Source organism: Eubalaena glacialis, chromosome 3, assembly GCF_028564815.1.
Source record: "Eubalaena glacialis isolate mEubGla1 chromosome 3, mEubGla1.1.hap2.+ XY, whole genome shotgun sequence".
In the NCBI taxonomy this organism is placed as follows: Eukaryota; Metazoa; Chordata; class Mammalia; order Artiodactyla; family Balaenidae; genus Eubalaena; species Eubalaena glacialis.
The window spans coordinates 178,383,399-178,404,204 of record NC_083718.1 but is presented as its reverse complement, the minus strand read 5'-3'; the positions used below and the strand labels follow the sequence as shown (position 1 = coordinate 178,404,204).

At 41.4% G+C, this 20,806-nt stretch overlaps 1 protein-coding gene and 1 non-coding gene across 5 annotated transcripts in view; both read right to left on the bottom strand.

Moving 5' to 3' along the window:
- Nucleotides 1-20,440, bottom strand: part of USP48 (ubiquitin specific peptidase 48) — a 66,475-nt gene extending 46,035 nt beyond the window's left edge. For all 4 annotated transcript variants that reach the window (XM_061184779.1, XM_061184780.1, XM_061184781.1 and 1 more), the window contains exons 1-6: nt 20,033-20,440; nt 7,832-7,952; nt 6,717-6,873; nt 3,945-4,072; nt 3,505-3,629; nt 2,906-3,014 (exon numbers count right to left, since the gene is read on the bottom strand). In XM_061184779.1, the coding sequence (XP_061040762.1) occupies nt 2,906-3,014; nt 3,505-3,629; nt 3,945-4,072; nt 6,717-6,873; nt 7,832-7,952; nt 20,033-20,166 (774 nt within the window). In that variant the 5' untranslated portion in view covers nt 20,167-20,440. The remainder of the gene's footprint in view (nt 1-2,905; nt 3,015-3,504; nt 3,630-3,944; nt 4,073-6,716; nt 6,874-7,831; nt 7,953-20,032) is intronic.
- Nucleotides 899-1,032, bottom strand: LOC133089302 (small nucleolar RNA SNORA18). The gene has a single exon (XR_009700675.1). It is a non-coding gene; the product is annotated as a small nucleolar RNA SNORA18 (small nucleolar RNA).
- Nucleotides 20,441-20,806: the final 366 nt, after the last annotated feature.

The window sequence follows — 20,806 nt, the reverse complement described above, 5'->3', positions numbered from 1 at the left end:
CACCACAATAAGAAGCTCGTGCCCACGCACCGCAACAAAGAGTAGCCCCCGCTCACCGCAACTAGAGAAAGCCCGAGCGCAGCAACGAAGACCCAACGCAGCCATAAATAAATAAATAAATAAATAAATAAAATAAAAAGAAATCATAGGTACTTTGATGCAGCAAAATTAATTTTAAAACAGCGAAAATGGGCGGAAACTACATATGGGCAATAAATATGAAATTATATATACAAATTTCAAACACACACACACAGTTAAAGTTACTGAACCACATTCATGACACAAAACTAAGAGTGCAGAAAAACGCAATGTTAGAGCTAATGGTGGTTTCTTTTTAAATTTTTCCTTTATGTTTCTTTTTTTTTTTTATGCTGACTTTCTGCACAAAGTGTAAAGGGTTTTTTTTATTATGTGTAACATAGGCAAAATTACTTAAGTCAATAAATTTTTAAGGAATTTCACATGTTCTGATTCTTTCCACTGCCAATCACCTTAGTGATTATTTTAGTGAAAATCTCCAAAGTCATAATCTTCAAGATAAGATAGCCCTTTCAAAAAGAAGTTTTGCTCAATCCACAGCTGTCATGTCAGTCAGTCCACAATTCTTTTAGTTGGGCTTCTTTGATCTCCAATGGAATACGGACACACTTCAAAATTCCCCACCTGTAACCTTTGGGATCCAGTTTCCTCAAGCAATTTACTGTAGGACCATGTTTAGGGTCAGGAGATGGATCTGCCTGGTTCTGAATTTGACACCCTCTAAAATTGTATTAAGTTCAAATCATACTCATTCCTAAGCTATCACACCCTACAACAGTACAGATCGTTGGGATATGCCAATACCTAAGATAAAAAAAAGTTTGACTGTTAGGTTTTTCACAGTTTACTTGGCAGCTACTGTCTTATAGTTAGTTCTTTCCACAGATATAACAGGTAGTTCTATGAGTAAAGGAAACCACATAGTTACTCTATGAGGCGTTTCCAATACTGTAGGTATACAGAAAAAGCTCCATCGGGATAGACCTCAACTTCCTTTATGTTTCTATAACAGCTTTTTGGTACAGATTACACTACAAGACAATAAATACAGTAATACAATACTAGTACCACCACTTTATTCATTTGATCCAGGAAGCCACACTCGCCTATTTACTCAACTCACATCCCCCTCAGCATCTTTGACTAGCTGCTCCCCTGTCTCTCTGATCTCTTAATGTTTGAATGTCCCAGGGTTCAGTCCTTGGTCTTCATCCCTCTCATGCCCTTGGTGATTTGATCAAGCCCTGACTTCTCCCCTGAACTATACCTATCAAATCTAACATGCTCCACTGCAAATTCCTAATTCCTCTGCCAAACCTACTCTTCCCACACTCCTTCACATCTTAGTTATGCCAACTTTATTCTTCCAGTTGCTCAGGACAAAACCTTAGTAATCCCTGACTCCTCTTTTTCTCCATATCCAATCCACAATTTTATCAGCTCTACTTTGAAAAATCCAAACACTGCTTATCACCTCTCCAGCTAACCCTTGGTCCAAGCCACCATCAACTCCTTCTGTCTGCCCTTGCCCCACCATCAGCCTATTCTCAAGACAGCAACCAGAGTTATCCTGTTGAAACAGATTACATCACTCCTATGCATACAGCCCTACATGGTATCTCATCTCACTCAGAGTCAGATTTCCAACAAAGGTCTACCAGGCCCTGTCTGATATGGTCCTTAGTTACCTCCACAATGTCATCGTCTATCATCCTCCCTATGTTTCAACCACACTGACCTCCCTGCTATTCCTCAAACCACCAGGCACATTCTTGTCTCATGCGCTACACTTGCTATTTCATCTGCCCCAGACACTCTTCTCCCCAATTCTTGGATGACTCACTACTCCACCTTCAATCACACTCCACGTTCTCCATGCCCCTTCCCTGCTTTAGTTCTCTCCAAAGCCCTTATTACAGTTGACACACTAGATGTTTTACTTCCATTTATTTTATTGTCCGTCACTGGTCCCCATACCACTATCACTATAAGCTTCTTAAAGGCAAAAATGTCTGCTTTGTTCCATATGGTTATTCCCAACAGCTGAAACACTGCCTGAACCCAGTAAGCACTCAATATTTAGCTGAATGGACCCAATAAATGAGCACTTCAAGCATGCTAATGGTTATGCTAAAGGAGGAGGAAAAGTACAAAAATATTTTAAGAAAGGAAGCTATATAATAAGCTCACCTATCAATACCATGCTATGTGTCTGTTCCTACATGATAACAAAGGCTGCCTCTTAGCAACTTTTCCACTCGGAGCAAAGGGGAACCATTTCCCCGTCTCTGCATAAATCTAAATATACAAAGAGGGACTTCCCGGGCTGTCCAGTGGTTAAGGATCCGCGCTCCCAATGCATGGTGCACGGGTTCAATCCCTGGTTGGGGAACTAAGATCCCGCATGCCGCTTGGTGTGGCCGAAATAAACACACATACATACACACACACACACACACACACACACACACACACACACACACACACACACAGAGATATGGAGTGGAGAGGCTGAATGGCCATGTAAAAAAATATGTGCATTCAACTCTTTCTAGTTCTCATTAAATGAAAAAGTAAATTAACCTTATGGTAACATCACTTACATTTTCTTACTCTGTTACACCCCAATCACACGAGTTTTTGCACATACATAACTCTACATATAAAATAAACTGAAACAGTCAAAAATTATTTTAAATGCAGCCTACTTCAATACTTTATAATTTACAAAGTTTCTTCTACATCATTAAACAGAGACACTCATATGTAGAAAAAGTTGAAATAATGAATTTATTCATAAAATCAAAGACATTCAGAATAGTGTTAATGGGCAGAAACAACATACACGCCAAAATGTGAATACCTTCAAAAATTCTGAGATACAATCTGTTAACTGTTTGTGGCCTTGGATATTTAACTCCAGTTCATAAAACTTTGATAAAAGCTTAGATTCTCTGCCACACTGATTGCACCTATAATAAAGCAGAGTGATAAAATTAAGATCAGAGTGGGAAAAGCAATAACGTACAGGATGTACTACATCCTGGAAATACACAAAGAAGCATTTATTACCTTAATTCTGTCATAGAAATTATCTACACTATGTATATTCAAAAAATAAAAACAAAGTGATTGATGAGGCCATGCATTTTATGCTTAGGAAGAAGTTTAAGAGTTGTTTTACTTTTAGTACTCCAGCAGGCTCCAATCTCACGCTTTCAGCCCAGACCACAGCCATGAAATAAACAGCAAGAGCTCAACCAGAAACAGTTCCCAACACCTGGATGGGTTCAACTGCAATTATCTAGTCAGTTGTTTACATGTTCCCATGGAAACGTATTACTATAAATACTTCAGGTCCCATGATAGGCCACTAAATCCATAACCTGGAACTGAACTAGAAGACACAGAAGCAACCGCCTTAGAACAAAATGTATGATGAAAAAGTGGAAACACACTTACACAGTTACATAAGCATATTCCCCACAGAACTGCTGTTGCACAATGTTCCTCACATCGGGATTCTTTTGTTTAGACAAAGTATCTTCCAAAAGAGACATAAAGAGCTTTGAAAATTCTTGGGCATCCTACAATACAGGTTTGGGTTAATAAAAAGAAAAAAAATCATACCTTGCTTTTCAATTTCTGTTACAAACAGTAATAAGTAAAATAATCCAGAAACTATCTGTACTTTGAACTTAGCATTTTGGAACAAGGACTAGAGCTATGCTGGATCAGTTTGTGCCCACATACGGATTTTCAGAAATGAGATCAAGGAAAATGTATAATATACTGAACAGTAAATAAAATAGAAAAAAATTAATTTTAAAAAATTTCTTCATTTCTTTCTATAAAGATTGTAAGGAATGCTTTTTATATTTAAAAAAATAAAAGGTTCTTACCTGCTGCTGCCCTGTGTCCAAGCCCAAAGCTTTAACAAATCCCGATGGATCAATGTATCGCCTATTACTGTTTTGCAACAAGGCAAATAAGTACTGGAGATGCTCACAAATTGTTTGAGGCTCATAATCTATTAAAGAAATGTTTGTTCTTTTAAAAACTGCTACTTTTTAAAAATATGTACTCCTCTTCACATGAGAACATAATTATAATTAAACACCCTTATATCCAAACTATAATAATGTTTTATTATAGTTTTAAAACTTTAAAAGAAATCAGTAATCACATCTTTTGGAAGTCATGAGGCAGCCATGGTTGTCTATATGCATCCCCTAAAGGCAAGAGGCTATATATATGTTACAACAACAATAGCAATCATGACTATGGCTTCTAGAGTGTCAAATCACACCGAAACATCCAATCCAGTAATAAAAACCATACACTATATTTACTATTTGCATTAAATGGCCAAATACTTTAATATAATCTCATTAATGTGAACTTGCCACAAACAGAGCAAATGACAGCAATCTCAAGCACACTGATTCAAACTTGAATGAACAATATAACAATTTACTGTTAAAAATCTTAAAATTTAGTTTCAAGTTTTAGTGAGTTCGGAGAAGGTATGCAAATAGGAAGCATGAATCTCAAGAGCCCTAAAAGATTTGTGTATTCTCTTCTGTGCCAGTTATCGATTAATTGCCTCTCGGCTCCAAATCCACCCTTTCTTTGCTTGCTCTGTGCTAACAGAGATGAGCTCTGCAAAGATTCCTCCTTTGCCAGCTAGTGTAAAGTTGAGTCTTGTCAGTAGAGGGCGCTCCAGGGTTCCACTGTGAGTCTCACCAGGCTCTGTGGGCTCCCTCAGCCAGCAGTGGCCAGCAGCTTCTCCCCGCACCTCCTCTGGTAGCTTCAGTGGGATGCCTCTTGTGAGGCATTTCCTCCTGAATGACCACCCTGTGAATGACCTCCTGGACACTCTCTGCAAGAGATTCCAAGGCCCAGTACCTCCCTGAGGACAGTTTCCAGCAGGGAAACCCACTGAGGCATCTCAGCACCTTCTTGGCCATCCAGTGAGCTCGGGCAGGCAGTGCTTTCCCCAGTGAGGTCTGGATCTCAGGCCTGGTCAGTGGGGGTGTGGGACTCCTCCTTCTCTATTCTTTTTCAGCCCTTGGGGTAGTGGCTGCTCCCCTATCTGCTATATCTGTGTTTTTTCAAGTCCTCTTTAATTCTTACTAACCAATTCCCCTATTACTCTAATTTCCTATTAATAATTTTTTGTCAGTTCAAGTCGTTGTGTAGTTTGTCTCCTGATTGGTCTGAATGGTTTATCTCTTTACTACCAATTGTGACTCAACAATTGTGAAAAGGAAGTCAATAGTTCATTTGTAAAATAAAGATAAAAATCTTACTTCCTGGGGTGCAGGGGCTTTACAGGATCTTAAAAGCCCTTCAAGTAAGTTTGTATCTACTCCAACTTTCTTATTTTACAGGTTAGATACTACATGAGATCTTAAATAACTTATCCTCTGCTGGTTTTCCTACCTGTAAAATAAGGGAGTAGTGGAGCTGGGACTAGAACTCAAGTCCCATCATTTCCAACACAAACCCTTCTCACTACACTGCACTGTGTCCGCTAATAGCACCAGAAATGCACACTCTTATCCGAGAACAAGGTTAAGGACTTTGGTGAAATGGTAAGATCTAAGTGTTTAGAAATTTAAAAAACAAAACAAAAAAAAAACACATCTCTTGAAGATACATATTAAAACCACAATACCCAAAGGCAGCCATGGTACATCATTTTACAAAATAGACATTTAGTTTCCACTTGTTATTTAGCTATCTTCTCATTGGTAAATTTATTCTTCAGCAAAAACAATGCTAAAAATTAAAAATGATCCATTTTCCATTACTCATCCTTCACATACACTAATTCTTTAAATATCAATACCTTCTATACTATTAATCTAGATTTAAATATTCAGAACTATAGGAATAAAGCTGTGGGGAAACAAACTTAAGAATTTTCAAGCACTGTTCTGAACTGTTAACAAGGACCAAAAGTATTACCATTATCTAAAGAGCAGCAAGAAGGAAGATGTGGGGCTTAGGAACCCTATCTTTTCTCTCTCAGAGCCAAAGACATGAGCTGTGTGCCCAAATCAGATCACATAAAAGACAGCACAGGATTTACAAATGAGAACAAGAGTCAAAGGTTCCCAACCTGGAGCTCCTAGACCTGTGTAATCTTATACTCACTTCCCTCTATCCCCCAGCTTTGAGAAGAAGAAAAAGCTGGTCATTCCATGGAAGTTCCATCTCAAAGAGAATAATCTCTAAATAGAAATATCAATTAGGAATAACAATCCACATATTATGCATAAAAAAACTAAATAATTCCACTAGAACAGTTTGAAGCTGATTTCTAAATGTGCAATGAGTGTAGTCGCATATTAGTAGCTTGCTTTGCCAAGGTTGGTTAATTTAATCTTAATTTTAGAGGATATTTTGTAAGTCAGCCTATTTGGGAATCAAGACAAAAGGCTGTGGGTACACTGAAGTATTTATTAAGTCTCTCAAACTAGGCAAAAGAGTAACCTTGTCTGCTTTACTGACTGATTTCTCTCAATCACTAGAACTTAATGGACTGCAATCACAGTGTACTACAGAGGGAAATTGTAGTTGAAGTTTCCTCTATATGGTTGGTTCAAAGTGGTCTAGCTAGCAATAAGCTCAGCAGTTAAGTCCTCCCCATACCCATCCCCACTCACCTTTCTCTTCTTGGATACCATCTCCCATCATGTAGTCACTACAGGTGCTTGGACATAAGTAGAGCGCCTGCCGAAGCTCCAGGTTAAGAAACCACACTTGAAGAAATGTGTTGACATAACAAGTAGCTCCAAGGTTAGTGAGGCCCACAAATGAGTTCTACAAAAACACAAAATTTACAATTATAAAACCAGTTTCCCCTTAAATAAAAAAATTATGAGAAGTATTTTTTTTAATTTGATTAAAAATGTGTTAAACTGCCTCAACCACTAAACCCTGTGAGCCTCTCTCAGGAAAGGTTAGGGCATAATTATCATGAAAGCCCCATTTGGGTTGACTATGGGAGTGGGAAAGACTTAGGACAGCATCTCTAGTCTTCTCCAGCCACTTAAATCTAAGCTTAGAGAACAGTCGGCTCTAGGAAACATCCAATTTTAAACACGTGTACATAGGTTTTTCATTTGCTGTATTCCTAAGAGCCCAGCATTCAGCAGAATGACAAAGTGAAACTTCCAGAAAAGTTCCTTTTTATCCTATAGATCTGGGAGATGGGGGGATGGAGGGAGTTAGTTGCAATTTTTTCCAAAGATAAGGCTGAGAATTCCTGAACTTACAAAGAATCATTCTTTTTAAGAGAGAAAATACCTATACAAGTGACTATTTTGTAAATAGTCTTTATCGTTATCGTTAGAAAGTATTAATGTGTATTACCATTAAAAAAAAAAAAAAAAGGTAAAACTTCTGTTGTATGTATAATATGTAAAATACAAGCCCAAGAAAGCAAAGTAATATCATTATGGGAGCTTGTTCCCTGGATTTACCACCTCCTTTAAAGAGACTTAAAAAGAGCTCAAAATAAAACATGCTATGTTAAAGCAAACACAGAATCAGCACTGAACTAAAACTATTATTTAAAGGCTTACTGGATTACATAGCTACCTGTTTTAAAGCATACCATTAAGAACTGTTCCAATTCAAGTGGTTTAGAGTCTTAAATTCCACTACTGATCTTAAAGCTGCTTAGGTTACCTGAAATCAGTAATGGTTTCTTATCATAGGCACAATATAAAACACACAAGAATGCCATATAGAAATCTCTTAAAAAACGATGGCTTACCTTTTTTCTCCTCTCACAGTTGGGGTCGTCAATGTTATGAAAACTATTTTCATCTATTTCTCCTAACCAAATGTGCTCACCAATCCCAACCAAGCAATTCGGATTTCCTTTGCAGTTTCGTCTATGAAAAAATATTGTATGATTAAAAAACACCATAGTTCCATGGTAAGAAATATGCAAATTAAAACTATAATGATACCATTTTTAAAATTCTATTTCTCATCTATTAGATTAGCAAAACTGAGAAAGCATAACACCACACCCAGTCTGTGAGGCTGTGGGGAAACAGAACTCATCTACTGCTGATGAGAATGCCAACTGGTAGGACTCGTACAGAAGGGAATTTTGCAATTGCTAACAAATCTACATACACACCTACTTTTTGACCTATCCATTTCACTTCTAAGAATTCATCCTGAAGATGGACCTCCAACAGTGCAAAAACACATACACTAGGTTATTCATTACAGCATTGTTTGTGATTGCAAAATACTGGAAACAACCCAAATGACCAAACATAGGGAATATGGTACAGCCACACAATGGAGTACCACACAACTGTGACAGGAAAAACACATGACGATCTCTGTGAACTGATGTAATTTCTAGGATATATTAATGAGCAAAAAGCAAAGTGCAAAAGAGTTATCTACAGCATGCCATTTTTTGTGTTAAGAAAGATGGGGAAATAAAATATACATGTATCTGCTCATTTGAGCAAAAAGAAAAACACAAATGTATATACGCGTGTGTATAACTGAATCACTTTGCTATACAGTAATTAACACAACATTGTAAATCAACAATACTTCAATAAAAAAATAACAGTATAAAAAAAAGAAAAACACCAAAAGGATAAATCAGAGACTAGTGAAACTGGTTACCTGTAGAACATGAGTAGGATTAAGATTTTTTTTAAAAAAGAAGCGTTGGACATTTTCCTGAATATACCGTTCCATACATTGCTGAATTTGGGGGCCATGTGAATGTTACACACAAATCAGTAAGGATGGAGGGAACCCCAAATTCAACACAAACAATAACATATTTCAACTGAGTAACATACACTGAAAGGAAGAGGGTGGGGCACTGACCCAAGTAACTTGAACTTGGTCATTAGCAAGTTTATTAATGTCAGGATAAAGACATAAGGAACAAACAACAAACTTATTTAATAGCTTCCTTTTCAAAGATAGATGGGTTAACAATTCTGAAACTTTCTGTGCATTCTGCAATTGAACAAATAAGTACATGTATACTGGGGATGAAGGGAATCAAGTTTTGGAGAGGAAAGTTACAAATAAGGGAAGAAGAATAAAACCAACCCTGCAATATTGATTAGGAATAACATGTGTTAAATCAAAATCCACAGGGTCTTAATATATACAGACAGGTAGATTAGTGTTGCCAGATAAAATACAGGACAGAAGTTATTTGAATTTCAGATAAATGACATATTTATATTTTAAAAAGTATTTGTTGTCTATCTGAAATTTAGATTTAATTGGGCAGCCCAAACGAGACAGCTTTTTTGTCAGCCGAGGGCCTAAAAGCAGTAACATGAACACACCCAGCAAGCAGATCTTGATTTATAAATATTCCCCACTCGAAGAATCCAGAGCTCCTGGGAGAAATGGCCGATTTGAAGCCTGGGCAAGATAAACATGGACATATTGCTGTGCCCCCAAAATAAGGATGTACTCAAAGAATGAGGGGGACATGTTAAAAGGAAGAGCTTGGATGGGGTTCCCAGTACCCAAATCTGGAACAATCTGAGCAACAAAATAATGATCGGATTACAACCTGCTCAATAAGGTAGGATTCCATAGTAAGGTGGGTGGATGGATGGATGGATGAGAAATCTCCTTAAAGAAGAAAGCCAACTATCAATGTGGAAGAAAGGACAGAATTAGAAATTCACCATTTGGCATCCATCAGATTAATAAAGAAATCATGCAAGGATTGTCAATGGATGCCAGTGTAGGAAAGTTTGAGTAACAGAATATTTACATAGTCTCAAAGTATCTCAGCACAAGTTGTTTATTAATTACAAAAGGAAATATAGTAACTTTCAGTGGAGAAACCTGGCAGATACCACCTAACCAAAGGATCAAAGTTTAAGTAGCCAGTAATGGGTCTAATTAACTGTATGCCCCTCCTGGTGTGATGCACTAAGAGCACAACATCACTTCTGTGGTTTTCCTACCAAAGTGAATAACCTAAACCTAATTATAAGCCAACACCAGACAAATCCAAGTTGAGAAGCTTTCTGCAAAGTAAGTGTCCTATACTTTTCAAAAACCTCCATATAGATATGGGGATATATGTATATGTGTAGCTGATTCACTTTGTTATAAAGCAGAAACTAACACACCATTGTAAAGCAATTATACTCCAATAAAGATGTTAAAAAAAAAAAAACCCTCCATATGATGAAATACAAAGAAAGACTGAGTAATTATCCAGATTAAAGGAGACTTAAGATACACAACTGACTGCAACATACGAGCCTAGATTTTCTTTTGATATGAAGGAGTTTATTAAATCAGTATGTTCTGAATATTTCAGAAGGTTACCCACTAAAGCTTCATTAACAGCAGTAAAAGATTGGAAACACTATAAATGCCCATCAATAGGAATCTGCTAAATAATACAGCCAAGCAATGGAAACTACTGTAATTAGGAAAAAAAGATAAGGAGAAACTGTTATGTTGTGATATGTAACAATATCATTAGTTGAAAAAAGCAAGGAACAAAGCAGTGTTTAAAAATGGGTGTGGGGGGGACTTCCCTGGTGGCGCAGTGGTTAAGAATCCACCTGCCAAGGCAGGGGATACGGGTTCGAGCCCTGGTCCGGGAAGATCCCACATGCCGCGGAGCAACTAAGCCCCATGCGCCACAACTGCTGAGCCTACACTCTAGAGCCCGCGAGCCACAACTACTGAGCCCACGAGCCACAACTACCGAAGCCCGCGTGCCTAGAGCCCGTGGTCCGCAACAAGAGAAGCCACCGCAATGAGAAGCCCGCGCACTGCAACGAAGAGGAGCCCCTGCTCACTGCAACTAGAGAAAGCCCACGCACAGCAAAGAAGACCCAACGCAGCCAAAAATAAATAAAATTAAATCTTTAAAAATTAAAAAAAGGGTGTGAAGGGGACTTCCCTGGTGGTCCAGTGGCTAAGACCCTGTGCTCCCAATGCAGGGGGCGCGGGTTTGATCCCTGGTCAGGGAACTAAGATCCCATACCGCATGCCAGGTGGTATGGCCAAAAAAAAGTGTGTGTGTGGGGAGGGGGGGTGGGGGGGAGGGGTATGACAGACCTGTTTGTTTGTTTAGATAAAAAGACGCACTATAATCTGGGAACAACCATCTTTGAGGAGGTTTACCTCTACCTGCTGGCTGCAAAAACTAAGAATAAATTAGTTTTATTGCTATGCTCCCCCATCACCTTTTATATCTTTCAGATATATATCATCTATGCTCCTCCATCACCTTTTATATCTTTCAGATTTAGAACTCTGGGAAGTACTACATATTCGAGAAATAAGTAAATAATTGTTCTCAATATTCCACTTAAACACACTGTCTTCTTGGCTTTAAAAATAAAAATGAAAACAAGTTTGGCCAACTTAAGAGCAGTTTTGTCAGGATTATGTCAAAGCCAGGTTGGAAAGTAACTTACTAAGGAAATAAAAGTACAACTGATCCATGGCGGGGGCGGGGGAGGATCTAAAAGGAGTTACTTTTTGTACCTATAACTCACCTCTAATGGTAAAGGACTACTACAAGGGAATTACAATAAGTAAAAAAAATCTCTCCTTTTACACAAAAGTAATTTTTCTCTTCTACCAAGAGAAGATATAAAGAAACAAACAAACAAACCTGATTCAGAGACAGGGGAAAGTAACCTAAAATCTTTCCTTGGAATAGGAGCAAGGACTTACCAGGCAGATTCCTTTTTTTTAAAAAAAAATAAAAAAATAAAATAGGGCTTCCCTGGTGGCGCAGTGGTTGAGAATCTGTCTGCCAATGCAGGGGACACGGGTTCGAGCCCTGGTCTGGGAAGATCCCACATGCCGCGGAGCAACTAGGCCCGTGAGCCACAATTACTGAGCCTGCGCGTCTGGAGCCTGTGCTCCGCAACAAGAGAGGCCACGATAGTGAGAGGCCCGCGCACCGCGATGAATGAAGAGTGGCCCCCGCTTGCCGCAGCTAGAGAAAGCCCTCGCACAGAAACGAAGACCCAACACAGCCAAAAATAAATAAATAAATAAAAATAAAAAAAATAAGGAAGATTCTTTTAAAAAGAAAATTACAGGGAATTCTCTGGCAGTCCAGTGGTTAGGACTGCACTTTTGCTGCCAAGGGCCTGGGTTCAGTCCCTGGTCAGGGAGCTGGGATCCGCACCCCACCCCACCCCCAAATTACAACTCACAGCACTGAACTGCAAGGTCTTTAGAACAGGAAAAGTTAGCATCAATAACTAGAGTGAAAATGTTATCTCTAAAACTAAGTAAGTAGGTACTTGCTCTTTCCAATATGCTTTTCAAAGGTATACCAAGTTTGTTTTCTCCTCGTAAATAAGGGAGGGGTAAGTCCTTCATAGGTTTTGGCTGGGAAGACAGGCACTCTCCTGTGGGTCAAAAGCACAGATCATTCTCTCAGAAAACTACGGTTCCATTAGAACCATTCTGATTTTAGTCTCCTGTTCCTAACAGCAAAATAGAGAAAATGAACAAAAGTAGGCTCTCCTTGTCCACGTTCCTCCCCTCCCCCCCACACAATAAATCTTGTACACTTGGTCCAAAGTTGGCTTCAACGATCAAATAAAATACACAGCTATGAACTAAAACTGTCACGCAATAGGTTTCTTTAACTTTAAAAAGACTTCCAAAAACAGATGTGAGAAGTTGGGAGCAACTTGTATTATTTAGCCCTAGAACGCTGGCATTGTTTTTTTGTTTTTGCTTTTCTTAAATTAGCTGATGGTGAGGTATCACTGAATAAAGTTCCATCAGCTAAAATGCCATCACCGTGTAGATGAGATGAACCTGTGTTAAAGCACCAGCCGCCACCCTCCTCCCCAGAGAACCTATGGCTTCCGGGTGCCTAAGGACACACTCCAGGTGAGAACCAAAGTCAGTGGTGAGCCACTGCATTAAAAGTAGCTTAGGCTAACCAACTAAAGCTTTCCAAATTGAGGCCAAGCCTGTTTTTTTTTTGGTACATGGGCTCAATGTTGTGGAGGATTTTTTTGTTTGTTTATTTATTTTCTTGTTTGGAGCAGTGGAGAATCTACTTAAGAAGCATAAATCATAAAAACATTTCTATTGGGACTCCCCGGTGGCGCAGTGGTTAAGAATCTGCCTGCCAATGCAGGGGACACGGGTTCGAGCCCTGGTCCAGGAAAATCCCACATGCTGCGGAGCAACTAAGCCCGTGCACCACAACTACTGAGCCTGTGCTCTAGAGCCCACGAGCCACAACTACTGAAGCCCGCACGCCTAGAGCCTGTGCTCCGCAACGAGAAGCCACCGCAATGAGAAGCCCGCACACTGCAATGAAGAGTAGCCCACACTCGCAGCAACTAGAGGAAGCCCGTGCGCAGCAACGATGACCCAACGCAGCCAATGATAGATAAATAAATAAGTAAATAAGTAAGTAAATAAATAAAAATTTCTATTATAAGCCATTACTTCCAAGCCAACCTAAGCAGTGCAGCAGAATGCCATGTACAGAAGGCTAGATGAAATCCCCCTGTAGAAGAAAACCTCTCCCACTCAGTCTCCAAAGCCCCAAGCTCCTTTTTATCCCCATTAGGAGTAGGCTACAGGTGTCAAGTATCATCTATCATCCTGTTTGTACCAATTTTCTTATAGTAGAAAAATACTTCTGCATACTTGTTTCCATCAGTGTAAGAAGAGACAGATCAAGGAGGCTGAGACACGTGAGACAGGGACACATGTTTACATGTTTGATGTGTAAATACCCTAGCCTGTTGACTCAAATTTATACAACTTACTTGGCCCTAGAAAGCATGTGAATTTGCTAATGCTGGCTTAAAAAGCAAGTAACTTTTTCAAGGTCACAAGTAGCCCCGATTTAATCTAGGTAGAGTGATGCCATTCACCTTCTCTGAAATAGTAAGTTCCTACAACCTTATAACTGTACCCTCTACCCACTCCCCACTGGTCTTCTTCCCAGAAATCCTTCCTTCTGCCTACAGGGGAATCAGAGAGGGAGAACTGAATCACAAACAAAAACAAAGCACGAAGAGCACTCATCCTGGTTCTCCCCTGGCTCTCTCCCACTACTCGTATCTCATTCACTTATGCATCCGTCGGCTTACGACTAGGTTTTTGTTTTGTGTGGCAGTTGACTATTACTGTACATGCCTAGTTTCTTCAGCTCCCCCTGCCTTTTTTTTTCTTTGACAACAAACTGTTCCTCCATTCTTGTGGTTCTAGCAAGAGCTGCTGAGATGCAGCTCCCATCCAGCACCCAAACACAGCCTCACAAGATATTTAAAATGGGAACTGAGAGAAAGAGAAAACAAACAACCCCAAAATGACAATCCCTCTTCAGTGGCAGACCCTTCTGACAGCTTAGCTGTCCTAACATTAAGAAGGAAACAACATGCTGATTTGCATGAGAAACAGCTGGAAGAGGTTCATGAATCTCTCCTGGGCTCAAGTGTTTCCCTGCCCTAGCCATGATTTATTTGTCCACATCTTTCCTGAATTAAAACAAACACCTCCCTAGATTTGTTAACTGAGGCACTTCCCTTACACTATATTAAAGTTTCTGTCACCTGTATCTAGGAACCCTAACAAATATGGACTAACGAAATAAAGCTTTTTCTGTTATTAACTTACCTCCAAGAGCCAACAATCCATTCCAGTCTCTAACAGATCTCCTAATTTTTTTTTTTTTTGGCCACGCTGCGCCGCTTGCAGAATCTTAGTTCCCCAACCAGGGATTGAACCCAGGGCCACGGCAGTGAAAAGTCCTAACCACCAGACTTCCAGGGAACTCCCAGATCTCCGAATTCTTAAAAACAGCTTTGCCCCTCTTCCTCTAAGCTTTCTTATAAGACTAGTTAACAAACACAGGGGAAAACATTCAGCTCCAGAGAAATGTGAGTTTAAAACAGCCATGAAAGATGTTTTCACTTATGAAATTGGCAAAAAAAGTTTTGGTGATGGACTTCCCTGGTGGTCCAGTGGTTAAGACTCTGTGCTTCCGCTGTAGTGGGCACAGGTTTGATCCCTGGTCGGGGAAGTTCCACAGGCCACGCGGTGCGGCCAAAAAAAAAAGTTTTGATCATGAATCAGGGTAAAGTGAGTCATTGTCCGTTCATTGTTAAACACAACGCTTTTGGAAAAACTTGAGAAAAATGTCTCAAAATGTTAAATGGCACCAATATTTTGTTTCAATACTTCTGGGCACATGTCCACAGAATATGTTTGACACTGTGGCAATGAAACAAAATGAAGAATTCTAACAGGTACTTTTTTTTCTAGGGCCATGGATACAAGAACACCAAGCGGCTACAGCAGTAGGCAGGGGGCAGGTTCCCCAAATGTTTGGTATGACATGCTAAGCAGCTGTTGACATTATTCGCTGTGATTTTAGGCCAACAAACGCTTTCGCAGCAATGTAAATGATGGACCTTTCGCAGCAATGTAAATGATGGACCGAGGCTGAACAAAGCCTGAGACATAACAATTTTCCTAGTCTAAACCAATTTAGTGGCAATGCAAGCAATGGAAGAAAGCTGAATTCCAGCATATCAATGCAATGAAATCAATAGGACTTTGGAGCTGATTAGATGGTGTGGGCAAGAAGGAAAAGGAGACATCTGCAATGATATCCAAAACTGTATAGAAAGGAAACAATTTTTCACAAATCAAAAACTGCAAAGTGGAAAAAAAAAACAGTAGGCTAAGTATCTAGGGGTGCAAATGACTTAAGTTCCTTCTACACTGACCATAGGTAAGAGTGGTAGTTTTAGCTCTGTTTTGACAGATCTCCAAGGATCTGTCACTTAGGAGTATGTTTTCCAGCACAATGGACAGAAATTTAGTCAATGATTTCATAGATGCTATGCAGTGCAAAGAAATTTTATTATTTGAATGGAAGAGGAGGGTGGAGATATTACTCCCTCTGCGTGGTCATTTAAAGAGTTATTGCTTTGTTTTTCTCCCTCAACACCTTTTAGTTTCTTGGCTCTTAGGACACCATTTCACACAGCCCAGGTAGAAATCAATGAAGGATAGCAAGCCAACTCTCCTGCTTCCAGGGAAGACCCCTGACTACACTAAGGCTTTGCCTAATGCAGCACCAGATTTCTAAAAAGTGATTTGTGTGTGTACACAGAGAGAGAGAGAAAGGGAGAAGGAAAGAGAGGGAGGGAGGGGGAGAGAGAATAGGTTAACCAAGGATTACTGAAATAGTTCCAATAATAACCATTTACTGTCTGAATTTTCCTCGAAAACTTCAAATTGTCTCTGTAACTCCAAATGTCACCACTCTATCAGAATGACAGTTGCTTAGGATTAGTTAGGTCCATTAACTGAGTTCAGGAACTCCCTTCCAAACTAGTCCCCTCTAATTAAGAACATTCTTGTCCCTCTACCATTTTATTTCATAATCACAAACCGGTCTCTAACCAGATGTCAACAAATAAGGAGGAATTCAGAAGGCTCCCCATCCTTTGACAGGGGGAGGGGGGAGGGGCGCTACAGCAGGTCATTGCCTAACTTTAACCCCTTTCCAAAACTTTGGTGACTGACTCAACATTCCCAGGCTCTTTGTGCTATGTGCTGGTTCAAAGAAGGCAAAACCGGACTTCCCTGGTGGCGCAGTGGTTAAGAATCCGCCCGCCAATGCAGGGGACACAGCCTGGTGGTGCAGTGGTTAAGAATCTGCCTGGCAATGCAGGGGACACAGGTTAGAGCCCTGGTGCAGGAAGACTCCACGTGCCGCGGAGCAACTAAGCCTGTGCGCCACAACTACTGAGCCTGCGTGTCACAACTACTGAAGCCCGTGTGCCACAACTACTGAAGCCCGCGTGCCTAGAGCCCGTGCTCTGCAACAAGAGAAGCCACCACAATGAGAAACACTGCAACGAAGAGCAGCCCCTGCTCTCAGCAACTAAAGAAAGCCCCTGCAGCAACGAAGACCCAACGCAGCCAAAAATAAACAAATAAAAAAGAAAAGCATTTTAAAAAAAAAGGGAAAAGAGAACCCATAGAATGAGAAAATATTTGCAAATACATGGGACTTATATCCAGAATATATAAAGAACCCTTAGAACTCAATAATAAAGACAATCCAATTTTAAAATGGGCAAAGGATGTGAAAAGACCTCTCTCCAAAGATCTACAAATGGCCAATAAGCACATGAAAAGATGCTCAACCTGATTAGTCATCAGGAAAATGCAAAGCAAAACCACAATGAGATACCACTGCACACCCACTAGGATGGCTATAAGACAAAAACAGTGTAAGGATGAGGAGAAAATGGAATCTTCAGATATTGTCTGTGAGTATGTAAAATAGTGCAGCCACTTTGGAAAACAATTTGTCAGTTCCTCAAAATGTTAAACATAGTTATCCCATGACCCAGCAATTCCACTCCTAGGTATATATCCCAAAGAACTGAAAATAGGTCTTCAAACAAAAACTTGTACACAAATGTTCATAGCAACACTGTTCACAACAGCCAGAAAGCAGAAATAACCAAAATATCCATCAACTTAACTATGCTGTGAGATGATGGATGTGTTAATTGCCCTGATCTTGGTAATCATTCCACAATGTCCATTAAATTATCATGTTGTACACTGTAAATATATACAGTTATATTTGTCAATTATTCCTCAATAAAGTTGGGGGAAAAAATTTAAATCCATCAACTGATGAATAGATAAAATGTGGCATATCCAACAATGGAATATTATTCAACCATACAAAGGAATAAAGTACTGATACATGCTATAACATGGATGACCCTTGAAAACATTATGCTAAGTGAACGCCAGACCAAAAAAGGCCACGTATTGTATGATTCCACTTATATAAAATATCCAGAATAAAGAAATCTACAGACAAAAAGATTAGTGGTTGCCAGGGGGTGGGGGAGGAGGAACTGGGAAGTGACTGGAGTTTAATGGATATGGAGTTTCCTTTTAGGGTGATGGAAGAAGTTCTGGAACTAAACAATGGTGATGTTTGTACAATATCGTAAAGGTACTTAATGCCGTGTAATTGTATGCTTTAAAAATAGTGGGACTTCCCTGGTGGCACAGCGGTTAAGAATCCGCCTGCCAACGCAGGGGACACGGTTCGAGCCCTGGTCCGGGAAGATCCCACATGCCACAGAGCAACTAAGCCCGCGCACCACAACGACTGAGCCTGCACTCTAGAGCCCACGAGCCACAACTACTGAGCCCACACACCACAACTACTGAAGCCCACGTGCCTTGAGCCCGTGCTCCGCAACAAGAGAAGCCACCGCAATGAGCAGCCTGCGCACCACAATGAAGAGCAGCCCCCGCTCGCCGCAACTAGAGAAAGCCTGCGAGCAGCAACGAAGACCCAACGCAGACAAAAATAAATAATTTTTTTAAAAAATGGTAAATTTCGTTGTGCGTTTTACATAACTTTTACAAAACAATTTTTAATGAAATGAAATACTGACAAATACTACAACATGGATGATCCTTGAAAACATTATGCTGTCAAAGAAGCCAGTCATAAAATAAAAGTCCACATACTGTATGATTCCATTTACATGAAATGGCCAGAATAGGCAAATTTAGAGGCAGAAAGTGTATCAGTGGTTACTTCGAACTGGGGGGGAGGGGGAGTGGGGTTTACAGGGAGGACTGAGTGCCAAGCTAATGGGTACAGAGCTTCTTTTAGGGGGGTCGGATTGTGCTGAGGGCTGAACAACTCTGTGACTATACAAATAAAAAATACTGGGTTGTACATTTTAAATGGGTGAATCATATGATGTGTGAATTATGTCTCAAAGCTGTTTATGAAAAAAACTGCTTGGATATAAACCTTGCAATTGCAGCTTAAAACTCATGTCCGTGACATTCCCCTTATAGTGATCTCAGCTAATTTCTACTCCTTTACTTCCATTAAAATCATAACTATTACAGTGAAAGAGTTTATATTTTTTGGTTACTCTGGAACCTAATTATGTGGAGAAACTGACTGAAGCTTATCTATTATACACGGCCACGTCATTCCAGTACTGACTGTTGCCCTCCTCGTGAGCCAGACTCCCAGAGCTTGGAATTATTCGTTTGCTTTATGGAAGCTCTCTAACTTGTTTCACTTCCCATACTAGACTTAAAGTTCCAAGTCTGAGACCTTGACTTCCATTCCTTCCGGATCCCACCGTGGAATGTAAAAACTCCAGAAAGTCTTTACTAAATGCTTGATCAAAGGCTACTGAGCATGCCCGGCTTGGCCAAGTCAATTCAACACCATTCCAGACACAAACTATAGTTCCCGCGTTAAAAGGTGGTAAAACAGCTAAGGATTCGATCTAAAAGGAAAGGCAAGGTTCACGGGCTAAGTAGAAGTGAAGGACAGCACTTACACAGCTCAAACTTTGTACTCGGTAGACTGGTGTTGAGTCAGAGCGACCCCCCACCCCCCAAAAAAGGCTAAAAAATACTAGATTACCGAGAGAGGGGAAGGTCAACTGGGGATGAAGGGTACCGATGACGCAGACTAACCGTACGTTTTCCTAGAGCCGCCCTACCCAAAAATATGATCACGCCTTCAGCGTCAACACCAATGCAAGATATACAATGATGAAGCTCACTTCACAGAAGTTCCCGTTTTACAAACCAAAAAACCGAGCAGTGGCCAGGATATACCAACCACCAACGTTTGCTAAGCTCTCAGCTCCTGCCTTCAACCATCTCCACCGCCATCTTCTAATAAGAACCCAGAACCTTTTCTGAAGGGCTTTCAGCAGCATCACCTCCGTGCAGAGCCCGGAAAGGCTGCCTTTCCCAGGTCGCCCAGAAGGCGGAAAGGAGGAAACCTCCACCTTGTTCTCTCCATGCCTGCTAGATGCACGCAAAGGGCCGCCGTCTTCCTTCCCCCAGCCCCTGGCCTGGTTTTGCAAGGTCCGACGCGAGGGGGGCGCGAGGCCCGGTGCGCGGGCCTCACCTGCACACGCCGCGGATGCAGGGCTCGAGCCAGATGCGGTAGGCGGTCTCGATGTGCTCCTGCGACACCTCCTCGGGCCGCACCGTCTCCGCCCAGCGCCAGGCCGCCTTCTCCAGCTGCAGCCGCGGGGCCATGGCCTTGGCCCGAGGAGTGCCTCCTGAGCCCGGCCGCCCAGGCTGCCGCAGCCGCCTCCACCGCCGCCCAAATGGGCTCCGCCACCTGCCAGCGATGAGGACCAGGCGCTCCCTCAGCCAGCTGGCCAGTCAATCACCTGTGCGCGCCTCTGCCTGGGCGCCCGCCCGCGCGCCCGCACCCGACCCGCACGACCGGCCGCAAAGCGCCTCCGCGGACACCCGACACCCCCCGCACCCGCAGACGTTGGAGGTGTACTCCCCGCCGCGGTGGGCGCATGCGCGTTCCCAGCAGTCTTTGCGCCTCCCGCGCCTCTGGCCCGACGGGCGGAGGAAGGGGAAGCCGCTAGTCGAGACCCTTGCCACGTCCTCACCGGCGCTGCAGGGGAACCGACCTCAGCTCCTGTCCAGGATAGCGTTCTGCGCACCACTAGTCTTCCAAGCGGGCACCTCGAGGGCTAAAGGCTGCCTGTTTTAGCTCGCTGGTACTTCGCCTTTAACCGTGAAGGATCACGCGAGAGGCTACTCAACGCACACCATAGGTCCGCTGGATTGTGGGGTGGGACCTGAAACCTGGGTCACCAGAGGAACCAGGGTCGGCTCTCTGGAAGGGTTAACTCGAGCCTGGACCGGTTGTGACTCC